The sequence below is a fragment of the Panthera uncia genome, assembly GCF_023721935.1.
Source record: "Panthera uncia isolate 11264 chromosome B2 unlocalized genomic scaffold, Puncia_PCG_1.0 HiC_scaffold_24, whole genome shotgun sequence".
NCBI lineage: Eukaryota > Metazoa > Chordata > Mammalia > Carnivora > Felidae > Panthera > Panthera uncia.
In genome coordinates this window covers 32,034,302-32,050,343 of record NW_026057580.1, presented here as the reverse complement: position 1 = coordinate 32,050,343, position 16,042 = coordinate 32,034,302, and the positions used below count along the sequence as shown (strand labels likewise).

General features: G+C 38.0%; 1 protein-coding gene across 1 annotated transcript; it reads right to left on the bottom strand.

Annotated features, from left to right (window-relative positions):
• Window positions 1–11,260: 11,260 nt before the first annotated feature.
• LOC125939084 (adhesion G protein-coupled receptor B3-like) lies at window positions 11,261–15,428 on the bottom strand. The gene is made up of 2 exons (XM_049654636.1): window positions 14,768–15,428; window positions 11,261–12,097 (listed from the first exon to the last, which is right to left on the bottom strand). Exon 2 carries the CDS (start codon window positions 12,080–12,082, stop codon window positions 11,261–11,263), a length of 822 nt encoding a protein of 273 aa, XP_049510593.1. The 5' UTR covers window positions 12,083–12,097; window positions 14,768–15,428.
• Window positions 15,429–16,042: the final 614 nt, after the last annotated feature.

The following is a 16,042-nucleotide window of genomic DNA, read 5'->3' as shown; positions in this document are numbered from 1 at the left end:
AGTCAGTGTGCTTGATTAATTTCTCAGGCACATGTATTAAAAAATACATACTGTTTGCCCTATAAGTTACAAAAACCAAGGCCAGCCAAAGAGAGCTGACCACAGCCTGACATATCTATAAAGAAAGCTGACCTCTCTGAGAAGCCAAAGTAAATTCAAATTTCTCAGCCTACAGGGCAGAAGCAGATCTTTGAAAGTTTGCCAGATTTATGTAGAAAGATTACATAAAGTAAACAGATTTTTCTCTTCCCAAGGTGCCCTTTTTCACATTACAATTATTATGAACAGCTACAAAAGAAGAAACATTTCCAAAAGCATCCAGTATACAATAAATATTCGTTATGTATTATTTATTCAGAAAAATCATAAAGCTCTGTTTCAACATAATTGTTGGCACATAATTTTTGGAAATTACTTCTTTTTTCCCCTCTTGGGATCCTTCTTTGACGTGAAAGGCAACAAAAAGACTAACACAGAGTAAAAGTAAAAAACTATAATTCTTAGATGAGACTACAAGGGCAAACTTAGCTGCCTCAATCCATTTTTTGTAATGAAACAAAGAAAGAAAAAAATGCTTTTTGTGTGTTTTCTTCTTGGTTTGCTTTGAGAGGGATAATGAAATCAATAGGCAAAATGAAACTTGGATTAGTTAGCAACTGAAATTCTATTTTCATTTTACATTTTCCATCATTTCCACTTCCATTTACATCATAATGATATAAAATTAGAGCAAAATCTTAATCTGTCAGTATTTTTTAAGTTTTATATGGGAGCTCTGAAGTTACTTGTTTTTAATTATCAATTCACAAAACTTTTTTGAATACTCAGGCCAGTTTAAATGTTCTCAAGTCACATCAACACTGAAAATGCATACAGGATGTATATGAATGTATATATATTATGTAGTTTAAGAATTAGCTAAGCAATCAACAAACCAACAAGTAAATATATAAAAACATTTCGAGAGCTTAAATTCAATGGAGCCTAAATTTAAGTGTAAAAAATGCCATTTCAACTAAGCTAAAAAAAAATATGGCCAACTGATTTTAATTTTCATTAACTCACTTCTTTTTTTAATACCTATATTCTTTTAAGTGTATTTATTTTGAGAGAGAGAGAGAGAGTATGTATGATCAGGGGAGGGGCACAGAGAGGAGAGAGAATCCCAAGCAGAGTCCATTCTGTTAGCACAGAGCCTGATGTGGAGCTCAAACTCATGAACTGCAACATCATGACCTGAGCTGAAACCAAGAGTTGGATGCTTAACCGACTGAGCTACCCAGGAGCCCCTCAATTGTTTAAATTCTTCTTATTATTTATTTCCCTGTTTACTTGGGCTGGTCTATAAGCTAATCTACAAAAAGGCTAATAATTATGTAAGATCTTTAGCACAATAAAAGGATTGAATTAGTTAATTAACAAGTGAATAAATAAAGGATCCAAACTTAAAATGTTGGTTTCTAACCAATCTCATAAGAAATCAGAAATCACTGGGGCGCCTGGGTGGCTCAGTCGCGCCTGACTTCAGCTCAGGTCATGATCTCACAGTGTGTGAGTTCGAGCCCCGCATCGGGCTCTGTGCTGACAGCTTAGAGCCTGGGGCCTGCTTCAAATTCTGTGTCTCCCTCTCTCTCTGCTCCTCCCCTGCTCATGCTCTGTGTCTCTCTCCTTCAAAAATAAAAACATTAAAAAAATTTTTTTAAGAAATCAGAAATCACTTCACCACTAAAATTATACACCCCTATACTAGTCAGAGTTCCAGTAAGAAACAGATAGTGTCCTTAATTAAGATAATTTGCAAAGACAGTAAGGCATGGATAGTGCTTGGAGAAACCAGAGACAGAGGGAGTATAGCACTCAGGGGTAGAAACAGCGGGGAGCCATTACTACACCACAGGCTAAAAAGCTGAGAAGAGAGAGTGGCTGCCAGAGCTCAAAGGGTAAGCCTACCTGACTGAAGCTGTGACTTTCAACGGGAAGAGGGAACGCTACCCTCTCTCTTTTCCTACCCTCAACACTATTTCTCAATGTAGCATAAATAACTAAAAATGTAAGATAGGCTATTTCTTAAAAACAAACAAACAAAAAACAGAGATTTCCCTAGAAAATGATAATGAAATGAAAATCCAAGATAGATATTGCTAAATCATCTTAGTAAATCCAGACAGACTCAACTTTTTTTTTTTTTTTTTTAACGTTTATTTATTTTTGGGACAGAGAGAGACAGAGCATGAATGGGGGAGGGGCAGAGAGAGAGGGAGACACAGAATCGGAAGCAGGCTCCAGGCTCCGAGCCATCAGCCCAGAGCCTGACGCGGGGCTCGAACTCACGGACCGTGAGATCGTGACCTGAGCCGAAGTCGGATGCTTAACCGACTGAGCCACCCAGGCGCCCCATAGACAGACTCAACTTTAAACACACTGCTCTTTAACGTAATGAGCTTATACTGAAAATCATTTTTTGAGATCAACACCACATTGTTTACATAATATATACCAAACCAAACAAAAATCTAATGAATGAAAGCTTTAATTTGCAAACACTACTCTGTATTAAGTAGTATAGCAAAGTATACTCCGATTATTGTCCTGTATATCTATAGATATATATATAGATATCTATATATCAAACAGTAGAACTATCAAACAATCCTAAGTGACTGTGCCTCTGTTATGTTATAGAAATGGTATTAAATGTAAATTCCAAGAAGATTTAAGTTCAGCTGAAATAATGTTCCCATAATATGTTTGCATATTGGGAATCCATTAATCAGGTTAAGATTGGGACTATATAATGCCTAAAGTCCCTCATATATCTGAGAATTTGTGATTCACATTCAAGCACTCCAGAAACACTGAGAAAACGCATAGCTCATAAATTCTCTAGTTTTTCATTTGAACCAATTTGTATTAAGATTTTTAGAGAATGAAAAACCAGTTTTTAAGGTGTTCTATATACCAACACATATCAATGGGGCAAAGAATATGTGCTTCACACAATTATTCCCCAAATAAAATAATATATGCAACAGAGCTTGGCAAACTGGAAAGCATTTTCTCAATGTTACATGTTACTATCTTCTTTAAATTTATAAATTGCTTATTATAATGCTTTACTTATTTTCTGAGGAGTGATATGTAAGTAAAGCTTCTCTTTAATAATGTTTATTGGAGAAAAAATTATTGTTTAGATATGCAAGCATAGAAATTAATGTTTAAAAATTATCAGAAGTTTAAAAATTACCTTAAAAGGGAGAAACAGCAGAAATATCATGAAAGAAAAACTTTATAATACTCACCCAGTATAAATTACCCAGGCAAGATAATATTTCTGTGATATTTCTATCACCTTAACATATTTATTGCTAAAAAGTAATTTCATCAATGTAGCCTTCTCTGGTTGATTCCCCAACTATTTTAATGCTTTTTATTCTGCTTAAGCACATTTAAGTTGCATTCTAAATCAGCCGACCCTTGAACAACATGGGCTTGAATTGTACGAGTCCACTTATGTACAGATTTTTTATATAAATATATTACAGTATTATAAATGTATTCTCTCATGATTTTCTTGAATAACATTTTCTTTTTTCTAGCTTGCTTTCAGAATATAGTATGTGTATATATATATATATATACATATATATGTATATATATATATATACACACATATACATAAACAAAACATGTTAATCGATTGTTTATGTAAGAATATAGTATATATATATACACACACACACACATATATATATATATATATATACACATACACACAATACATACACACACACACACACACACACACAATGTGTAAGACAACTGTTTATGTAATCGGTAAGGCTTCCTGTGAATAACAGACTATTAGTAGCTAAGTTTTGGGAGAGTCAAAAGTTATACGCAGATTTTCAACTGTGTCCTCAAATCCCTTGGTATTCAAAGGTCAACTGTATTAAAATCTGGTTCTGTCAGTGTTCTAATGTCTTTTCCATGCATATATTTGTTCTGTTTTCCCAAACAACGCTCCCCAGAAACTTATTATCTAGGAAAAATAATCTGATAATATCCAGGTAAATTATTTCATTTAACATGGTAGAAACCAAACAATAACCATTTTACCTTAATATTTTATAACATGTTCTAAGCATTAATGATTATGTGATGGGGACCGATGTGGCTATGGAGAAAATGCTTTATCAGCAAGCATCAGATTTCAGAAAAGACTCCTATTTACCTAATTAATTTTGAGATAAACAGCTCCATATTAATGTATTCATCGTGAATGTTATTTATTATACTGTGTACAGTAGAAATACATTACTTACTAACCTTTAGCAGATAGATAGCTAGGTTATTCTCTGCAAGTGAGCAAAATTCCTGAATGATAGACGAAAGATAATTGAACACAGAGCACTTAGTATTTTATGAAGTCTTATAGATGACATTTTGTAATTTTCCTTTAAGAAAATATCAGAATCTTTAAATAAGTACTAAAGAATTTTGTTTTCTTTTCAATATCTCAGTATACAAGCCTTTGGGGGAAAAACCTGGAATTTACTGGTATGTGATCATAATCCCGTGGAAAAAAATACAAAATAGTCCTACTTTTTTCCAAATGGTTTAATATGGACTAATATTTCAAGATAATTTCTGTTCAGCATACATTTTAAAACATGAACTTAATTTTGCATAACACAGCAAAGAGCAAAATAATCATGAAACTGTTTAATTTAAATGGATTTGCAGGCTATCGGCAATGATATCCAAAGGACATCTTCCTAGGCCTAGGATGACTCACACACCACTAGTTTGATCTATTTGATGTATTAGTCATGCCTCCATCAACACATAGGTACTGAGATGCTACCTTTTCTGTAACTAATACAAAATAGACATACATTCAAGATGCTTAATGATCCTTTGTTAAATGCCCTAAATTCCTAAACAAGTTCAAATAATTAAATGGCAATCTGTTTCATTATTTATTATCAATTCTCTATCATTTATAGCCAAAAGATAAGAATAAAAAAGACATTCAAAAACTGAATGGAGGGCCTAATGTAACTTGAGCAATGGACTAAAGTGTTTTTACATGTGCAGTCTCATTTAATTCAACACTCTACTACAGAAGATTGATGAGTCAAGCTCAGTCACTTGTCAGATGCTCCAAGGCAGCTGAGTCACTCTAGGGTCTCAAGTGTACCTTACACTAAAATATACCCTTCATTTCAATGAAGTGATATACTTAGAAAAATTGCATACCTCTCTGATTTTTATTAGTTAATTGATTTGGGAAGAAACCTCCACAGGGCTGACAGGAACTAAAATATTCCAAGCCATTAATTTTATTAGGTTTTTAAAATTCAATACATGATGTCATTTCCTGTTCTCCTGTACCTTGAAAAATAAGCATGACTAACCTAATCTGAGAAGGGGAAAGTAGTAATACAGAGCAATACAGTTAAAATGTAGAAGAAAAGATTCAAACGCAGCTCTCTCTAATTCAGGATTTTAATTAGGGCACCTGGGTGGCTCAGTTGGTTGAGAGCCCAACTTCAGCTCAGGTCATGATCTCACAGTGCATGGGTTTGAGCCCCGCATGGGGCTCTGTGCTGACAGCTCAGAGCTTGGAGCCTGCTTCTGATTCTGTGTCTCCCTCTCTCTCTGCCCCTCTGCTGCTGGTTCTCTGTCTCTCTCTCAAAAATAGACATTAAAAAAAAATTTAAAACCCAGCAATGTTATTTTGAGAAAGTAAGAAAAATTTAGTTTTGAATGAACAATGATTTCAGACCCAATGGCCAGATGGCTTTAGATAATATATACCAGAGTGATTCTAAACAATGCTATATTTTATAAAAGCATTCAGTTTAACAATAAAATTGCTTCTATTGGGAAATGAAGTCAAAGTAGTGCATAAAGCTGAACTCTAAGTAAAGTAAAATTCCCTTGTCTATTTTGGAAGAAAACTAACCTACAGTACATTTATCTACAGCTATCATAAAAACCTACTGAAACATACATCTTGGCAAATGTGTGAATGAATGGGACATATGTGTACAGACACAAATTTTCATGTTAATATTTGAATTTGTCTACAAAAAATATGTTGCCATATAATGGAATTTTCTTTCATTAAATATTATAGGTATGAGCTACTTCCTAAATTGTCAAGATTCTAAAATGGCAGAAGTAAGAATTATGGTACTTTACTTAATCAGGCCTACAATTTTAGTAGTATTCTACTCTTCCTACATTTACAGATTATTAAACAGGAGTAAATAACAGAAGCACTAAACTTGACATGCAAATACTCTTTTCATCTTTCTTGGAAAGATGTTGCATGTTTGTCTTCAAACTGTGCAAGAAAGGATTTGGGAAATGTCATTACTGTAGAAGTAATGCAAGAGCCAGAAGAAAGAACATAGAAATGAAGACAGTTAAACAGACAGAAACTGGCCAATTTTCTTTTGTAGATAGTCATGTAAAGAAAGTTATATGGATCATGAATCTTTTAATATATATTTACACATATATATAATTAAGAGTATTTCTTAATGATTCCATTCTTTAGTTGTTTTTAAAAATGTTATTAAATAATATTTTGAGATCAGAAGCTGATATAAATAATTCATTAATGGAATTGGAAATTATATAAAAGGTAGCCATCTTCCCCTAAACATACAAAAAGCAAAAGGTGGCCACTTTCTCCAAACGATGTATTTTTATTCTTTTGATGGTAATCAAAGTATTACTGTCTTTCCTATTGAGATCTTTTTGTTGCTGTTCCTTTAACATTCATTTCAACCAATATTTACTGAAGCTCTATTAAGACTGTCATAGAGGGGCACCTTGGTGGCGCAGTCGGTTAAGCATCCGACTTCAGCTCAGGTCATGATCTCACGGTTCGTGGGTTCAAACCCCGCAACAGGGTCTGTGCTGACAGCTCAAGGATTGTGTCTCCCTCTCTCTATACCTCTTCCCTGCTTGTTTTCTCTCTCTCTCTCTCTCAAAAATAAAAATTAAAAAAAAAAAAAAAAAAAAAAGACTGTCATTGACAACTGAAGACCCAGTCTTTATGCTTGCAGCATTCCCAAATCTAGTGGTGGGACATGGAAATACAAGCGGAAAATACACTGTAATATGATAAATGCTAGAACAGAAGTACAGCACATGCAAAGTACGATGGGATGCAGCCAAGGGGCAGAGCAAACTTTCAGGCTCTGTGTGTTCAAGGAACAATGGACTCAATATGCCTTTCTACATTCTGACAGAGTGTGGGATCATGGCAGTCATTTAAAAAGGAAGTAAGATCCAAGTACAATAAAGAGGAAGGTGAAAGGTAGCTGAACAGTAATAAGGACAAAAAGAGCATAAGTAGAAAGAAACGAGAACACTTACACTGCTAGAGACACAAATTGCTCTAGAGACACAACCCAGGCTAAACTTTACACAGTCACATAGTGAGACTTCCCTTGAGTGACAGAATATCAAGGATTAGCACAGCAGAGTGGAGAGACAAATGAGTATGTGTGTTCAGATTTCCTGGAATCTATACAGGGATCCCAACTTCCCTTCACATAAGTAGCACCATTGATGTAAGTAGGAAACAAAGGTTCCATTAAGGCTTATTATGTTATTTAGATACGCTGGTGGAGAATTTTTCCGCCAAAACTGTTTTAATTGCTTATTTTAGGTGACATAGTATGAAGTAGTATCCTATATCACATCTATTTTCTATTTTAGCTCTGAGGTCCAGAATCATCTATGGGGTGTGTGTGTGTGTGTGTGTGTGTATATATACATATATACTATAAAACATAGTAAAGACCTCATGAATAAATGCCAGTATCTGAAAACCAGGTAAACAGCAATGTCACTTGAGTTTCCTTTTAAAAAGGTTATATACATTATATATAGACAGTTTTTTTTAAATTGCCTAAAGTAAGACATCATTATTTTTTAAAGGCTTCATTTTATTGATTTACTTTGTTTTCAAATTTTCACATAAAAATTGGGGAATGGCAACTAAGTTTCTATAATCACCTATCACCCTCAAATATATCAAACGTGATCTTAAAAGAGACCTAAATGTACTAATATTTAACACGTTAATAAAGCATCAATCCAATTATTCACTTCTATAATGTAATCACAATAACATTTGTAATTGTTGGTGTCACTAAAAACAGAGATAGTTTTCTTCTTGCTGTTTTCTGGCTATGAAATTCTTCAGTACGTGAGTGTATTATTAACAAACATTTTAGTAGAAATCCAATGTCAACAAAATCAACATTCCAGTCCTGTGAGCCTATAGTTCCCTCAATACTAACTAGATATGATTTTGTGATTTCAATGGATGCATTCAAAACATTGAGCATTTGGTACACCATTACCATCCCCATCAGCACCACACTAAACAACCTAGAACTGCATCTACTGCATGTAAAGACTCTTCTGTCCAATGTGCGCCATTTCTATGATGCAATGAATGTGGAAGAGATTTCTACTCAAGGTTTTCAGTATTTATTACAGTGAATAAAAGAGAAGTAAAACACTGTGGAGAATAATTTTGTATTTATTCCTTTGATGACTTACAGGACAGTCTTTTCTATAGAAAATAGAAATCCTACATTAATAGAAAATCTAAGTAGAATTTTTAAAACCTCATTTCGAAGGCTGGGATTACATGTTACTAAGTAAAGCAAAGACATTTTGGAATAAAACTAGACATGAGTAGCACAACTATATGTAATTGCTAACCTCTAACCTTGTGAGTATCATGAAGTGGCAATTTATTTGAAATGATATTAAATAATTCTAAGATTTTATATATCATTTATATAAAATATTTAAGATTTAATAGAATTTGTATAAATTTTACTAAATTAAGAGTCTGCAGATTTTCACATTCCTGCAGATTTTCACATTCCTTTCCTACAACGCAGCATAGCCAAAAAGGTCTTCTTTGAATGAGGTAAGGAGTGCCGTATATATTTTATAAGAATTACTTATAAATGCATCAGCTACAATTATGTCATCAGGAATTACTTATCCTTACCTTTCTGACTCAGAATACCTAAACAATTAAAGAACACAAATTTAGAATAAAGAGAATACAGGCTGTGCAATTTTACTGATACAGCATATATTCTCCCCCTATTATATAAACTTTTGCTAGTTCAGTTTTATTAACATGATAATTTTAACACAATCACTTATTTGTCTGTGGAGCTATTCCTTTCTCATTTTGCCAGCTAATTAGCCCAAAGAAATAGATGTGCTCCCACATGATTTATACATCGAATGTCTAAAATCACTCATATTCTTACTCATTTACAGAACAAATGGCTATCTTGTCCAACTTCTATAAATCGCGGCACTGTCTCAACTCATATCTCATGATCATGACCAGCAAAATCTCTGAAAATCATGCTTAATGTGCACACAACTTTGTGTCACTTGCTGACATTAACCAAAAAAAGCCTGCAAAACTGGCTTCACTTTCCATTTGTCATCAGCAGTCAGTTTCAAGATAGGAATTTAACCATTGAAAAATCAGATTCTCTGGATTATATTAAAACAACAATAAAACAAACAAACAAATACTAGTTTCTGGTGATAATTGTCTTATTAGCCAGCTTGTAGCATCACATTTTGTGTGTGTACTGTAGCTTCTTATTCTAGGGGACACTAATTAGTTTTAAATGGTGTTAAATACCATCCCTGCAGTTGCAAGTGCTTCTCTGGGATTTTTACTAGAGAAAAGAACTCCTGTAATTTAAAACCACTTTGTTTTCTTCAGCCACAGCTGTTAGTGAAACACTGACCTGTAGAAATCTTAAAAGGTTTTCAACCCTCTCTCATTGCCATTAGTCTGCATTTATTTTCTAACACATCTTTTCCTCTTGTACCACTGCTCCTCCATAAATCCCCAGCCCCCAAATTGCTTTCAGCAGAGAAATTGCATTTAGCTAGTTAAACCCTTCTCTCTTTCCCTCCCTCCTCCCCCCTTACAAAGCCTTGGCTACTCTTAAAGAAAATTCTCCAACAACGTGTCAATTTTATATTGGCCACAAAGACAACTTCTGTTGGGGGAGGGGGAGGAAAGAGGGACTGGAGCTTGGCTGTCCCTTTCCACAGACAGGGATCTTTGTGGAGATCAGAAAACATTTCCTGCATAAAAAATCAACACACTCTCTAGTTGCAGGATCAGAGAGTGAGAGAGAATATGTATCAGCCTGTCCTCAAACGAATGGAACACATCCGTTAACCTTCCAAACAGGAAAAGTCATTTTCTCAAAATATGTCCGCTTTCTTGCGTTATTAAACATAATCCACAATCTGAAATCCTCCGGTAGCTCCCCCACTGGGGATTGGGTGAAAGCTGAAAATCACTCCTGTACTTTCTCTTTTTCCTCTGCATTTCCGTTGCACTATTTTTTCCATCTAGCTCATCTCTGACACGCTCCCACTCTCCTCATGTATACCAAGAGGGGACCCAGAAGAGCAAAAAAAAAAAAAAAAAAAAAAAAAATCACACAAGAGGGCTATCATGTTTTACAGGATCAGCATGTGTTTTAATTCTGCCCTTCACCCTTGCCTCCAAGTGACTTCACAGCCAGGAGACCCCAGAGTTTGCGCTTCCAGTGGGGTTTCCTTGACCCACGAAAGAGCAAGCACACAGGATTTATTGTGCAATGCATTTTCTTTTTTTAATATCGGGCCTGTGGGGGAGGGGGATACCCTTGTCTTCAGGTGTCAGAAAGTCATTTGGTCCAAACAGACTTGCTATTGAATTTGTGTCACCATTTTGTCCTGCTTCCCCAACTTAGGGCAGTACAACTAAAGGGGTCCTGCTTGAGACAGTGAGACAGGGCAAAGGCTAGAGGAAGTGAAGGTTACTTTTTTGCAGGGCTCTAGCATAAGGTAGAAATCCTACAAATTCATTTCACAGGTGTGTGCATGAGAGAGCGCGACTGTATATATCTTGGTCTCCCCAAGAGGCTGCAGCCAATAAAGAACCTCCCCCGTCAACAACCTCCAAGGCTAACTGGCCCCACATTTTTGCCTCTCTTTCCTCCTGAATATTCCAGACACACTACCAGGGCATATTGATGAGAGCTATCCCATCCTCACCACCCTGTCTCAAAAATGTTGAAACCCAAAATTAGTTTAAGAGACCTTTATTAGTGAAGATCACAAACCAAATGACTCCAAAAATGATAGAGTTAAAGAGCAATGATTAAGCCTGTGTGTTGAAACATCACATCTTACTGCCATCTCCAAACGCCCCTCCCTCCCATCTCTCCCTCTCTGATGGGCACTTACCTTCTTTGGGCGGTCGCTTGGCCTCCCTGGTAAGATTGCAGACCTGGGTGGTTTGCAGCTCCTGGGTCAGGCAGCCCTCGGTCTGCTCATTCAGGGGTAACACCACGTTATTTAACAAAACCAGCGACTGGTCGTCGATCCCCCACTCTCCCAAATGCTGAGGGCAGGTGCATTTTGTATACATGATCCCACATGATTCTGTTCTCCCATTTTCTGATTTTAAGCAGCTCTCCAACCAAGTGCATAATACATGGCAACCAAACTGGCTTGGGCTCACCTTGTTCAATACCAAAAACTCAAAAAAAGATTTCTGATCTTCTTCCCCTTTTTTCTGTAATCCTGGGAAATCAGTTGGAAACACCCGACGTATCTGAATAAAATTTTTATCATATTGTAGAAAAACGAAAGCATTCTTGGAATCGCAGAGTTGCATTATAGAATGATTCTTTCTTAAAAGATCCTTTATTTTTTCATGGGAAAAATGATCAAACTGATAAGCCAAGAGGGAAAAGTTAGAGCAGCTAAGGTCCTTTTTGGAAAATTTCAGGTAAATGCTATATTTGGTTGGATCTGGATTTTCCAGCGTCCAAGTGCAGTTTGTAAAGTTTTTGGGAAACATTTCACTTACAGAATACGATCCATAAATGACTCCCTTCACCAAAGTTGAACACCAGAAGTCTTGGGCAGCATTAAATCCAAACATAACCAGGAGATAGGTGGAAAATATATAAATCAGCAGGTTACGAACAGCCTTCATCCTATGTCATTTGGCCTGTAAAAATGGCAATGAAAGTAAAATGCAAGTAGGAGTCTACACGCATTGAAGAAAGAAACTCCTTCCAATATTACAGCCAGCTGTTTTCAAGATTTCAGTAAAAAACCCTTTTTAAAAGAAGGGCAGGTAATTTTTTATTTTATAATGCTAGGAAATTATCGGTGGCTGTGTGAACAGCGCCCTCACGTGGTCATTCACAATGACCAAATTTTCTACATTCACTTTAAAAATAATATTTAATAGATTATTAACAGGAACGCTGTAATTTATCTACCAGGATTTCCTCCCAGTACATTATGATTCTATTGAAAGAGGAGGAAAACATACCTTTTAAATAATATCATAACCTAAGTTTTTAATTTTTGAAATCTTTTTAAGCAACGTATACAACCTTTTCTCTCCCTCAGTCGGCCTGAAGAAAACATCATCACACACAATCTAATCTGATAATCTGGGAACAGCTGTCATCACATTACTTCTTTTACCTTGAATATGAAAAGCAATTTCGATAAAGGATGGCCACAATTTTAAAAGCACAAATGATAATTTGTTGCAGATGAAACATCATCTCCCAAATACCCATACTTGTCTTTGCAGGGACCATCGTGTGAACTGATGGGAATTCCTGTGCAAAAACACCAACATTCATTTGGATTAATAGAATTTTAAGCCCATTATCTGAGAAAGGGCATAGATGGGTAGATACATAGGGAAGACTTGTTGTTCAACATCACCTCTGAGAACCAAGATTTAAGACAGTCATTTCAATGTGACATGCCCTCTTGGGATACATAAAGTGGATCACTGTATTAGTATCTGTATCCAAAGGCGATGTCGGTGAAAAATCCCAGAACCACAGCTGGCTTCAGCCTTTTAATTTTTTTTTTTCTCTAATTAGGGCTATTTTATCTAGAGTTATTTAAGATTTAACTCTAGTTACTGCAATTTAAGATTTATACATGGTAGATAAAAGACATTAGCATTTTCTTTCCTAGCAGATTTCAGTTACTGAATTGCTCCCTTTCCAACAACAGCTCCAAAGCTCCTTTTCTTTATGTTTTTTTAACCTGGCCTTGCATAATAAAGTAATCCTGGTTATATTTACCTCTGTAAGTTGTTATCCAAAAATAACTTGAATTTTTTTCAGCTTTAACCTTTAAGAAGTTATTTCTTAGAATAAATGACACTGCTTTTTTTTGTTTAGCCTTTGAGCTGAGAAAAGTGATGCCAAGTTAATTATAAAAGTCTTTAGGCTGCAGTCTCTTCCACTGTTCTGTAAACAGAGACAGACATACAGACATATAGACAGTTAAGAGTTTTCGTGTCTTTGCCTGGGTCCTCTCGGAACCAAAGGATAAAACCCTCTTCCTTCCCATTGCATAACACACACCAACGCATGCACACAAATACCAGTGACCGAAGTCCCTGAAGATAGATCTGCATTTTCCAGATCATAATTCAAATTCTATGTCTTGATATAGGAGAAAACAGCCCCAACTCTAAATCTCTATATAGCAGCAGTTTAAAATAACATCAGAACTGCTGGGACTATCAAAACAGTGTTCTCCGTTTCAAGCATATAGCTCAATGAATAATGCATTTTCTTTTTGAGAAAATAAAGCCAATGAGCATGTAAAGGTTAAAAAATTGGGAAAGTTGCAGGAAATTCTGGAAATAATTTCCTCTTTTTTTTGCTGTTGCACTTTGCAGGCAATGCAGGTCTGCGCAGTGTTCTTCAGGATAGAGTGTAGGCGTTGAGAGCCAATGTGACAATAAGTGTCTAAATTAGGAATTCCATCCATGAAAGGGGCTTCATTTTATAATCGGTAACTCAAAAAGAGGTCGTATTTCTTTTCCTAATGAAATCCAGTACTTTTGCTTCCATTTATTTGACAGTGCATGTCTGCATTGCTGTGCTCATCAAGGATTAGAAAGAGTGAGGAAATAGCTCTGATTTCACTTTCAAGCTTGCTCAAGAGAGCCCCCTCAATATAATGCTCTTTATTTTAATCCTTAAGCCTTGGTGTACGGAGCCTTGTTTTATACTAAAGAATCAAAAATGAATCACTGAACTCTGCCGCCCCCCCACCCCCGTCCCCGACTGCAGGGCCAGTTCAAACAATTGTATTTCCCTTTTTTAAGAAAGAAAGAATGGGGTGGCGGTGTCTAAGGGATGGCTACCAAGATCTCAAGGATGCTGTATTTATTTATTTATTTGTGTCCTGCTAAGAAGCAAACCGGCATTTAGTTTAGCTATTCTCCAAACTGATTTTCTGGGTGACACTTTAGTTTAGCCGAACATAGACGGCGCCATCACTCCACTAAATTTTTTCCCCAATAGAAGACCCACTGCCTCCCCTTATCTTAACTTCCTTCTAACCTAAAAATTTCTCCTCATAAAATCACCCCAATCACACACAACCGTCAGATTTTCTAGGTCTCCCTGCCTGTTCCTTCCGACCATGCACATCTCTTGAAAAACAGACTTCTCTAACTTTTCAACTGCGGCGTTTAAGTAAATGCAGACAGTCGGGTTTGGTCGTAGCCCCTCCATCTGCCAGCAACAGCCTTTCCTTTCCTTGTCCTCCCTCCGCAAACACCTAGACGAAAGCTCCTCGGTGGCGACCCCTGGCAGAGGGAAGGTGACCCCTGGACCCCCTTCCTTACCTTCCACTCCGAAAGCTCAGGGAGGCTCTTGCTCTAAGACACCAGCACAGGCACGCGTCCCAGCAACAGTGACGGAGAGACTCCCCTTCGGTCCCAATCACCGTTGCCCATTTTCCCCGGCTCAGCTTCAAAAATCAGGATTTATTTTATTTATTTTTTTTAAATGCACACTTAAGAGAAGCAAAAGATGGGGGAGAAAAATTAAAGAGGGGAGGGGTGGGAGAAAAAAAGCCCCCAGGACCCCGGAGCCTGACGCCGTAGCCAACTGAATCCAACCTCCAACCGAGGGAGGGGGGAGCCCCCCGTAGAGAGACTCTAAAGAAACAAAAATATGCAAGTGGCTTAAAAGCAAGGATTTGTTTTTATCAAATCTACCCCCAACAAACCGATGAGCCAAGAAGCAAAGAAAGCGCTGAGACGAGAAGTGACCGGCGGCAGCAGCGGCTGCTAAGGCAGATTTGTTGGGGCGGTGGGTTTATTACAGGAGTATTCGTGGTCGGATCGGAAGGCTCAAGCTTATGCTCTTTCCTCTTTCCGCTTTCCTCCCTCCTCCTCCTCCTCCCCCTCCCCCCGCAGGTACTGATGGACGGACCGCGACTAAGGAGAGGGGGGAAAAAAATCCTTGGCTGGTGATGTCGGAAAGCTGTTTGAATGCCCAGCGAGGAGGGGCGCGAGAGGGAGAGAGATAGTAAAGCTCTGTCTCGGGTGTGCGCGCCGGCTCGCGGCGCTCGCTCTTCCCGGGGCGCGCGCCAAGGAGGGGGTGCGCGTCCCCGGGGTGCGCGTGCGCGCCGACTCCCGCGTGCTCTTGCGCGCGCGCGTCCCCGGGCGCCGCGCGCCCAGCGCCCCGCGCCCGGCGCCGGCACCGGTACCGTGCGCCAGGCGGCCGGCCAGAGGCTCGACGAGCGCTACGCGGCCGCTGTGCCTTCCCGTAGTTCTTGCCTCCCGGGGGCGCGGGTGGGTGTGCGTGAGAGAAGAGGAGGGAAGCGGCGGGGTGGGAAAGGAGAGAGGCCCGGCGGGAGGGCGGGAGAGAAGCGGGCGGGAGGGGGCTCCGCGGTGCTCCAGCCAGGGCCGCGGTGAGCCTGCACGTCACGGCTACTCAAAACCAAGCACGTCCCGAAAGCGGTATTTTCTGCGTCTGGGAGGTTTTTGCGCCCTCAGTTCCCACCGCTGGGGCTGGCGGCGACCAACTGTAAGGGAAACTCACTGGGAGGCGAAGCTAGGGGGTTGCGGAGGATTGGAAGGCGACTCTGAGTGTTGGGAAGTAAATACTGGACT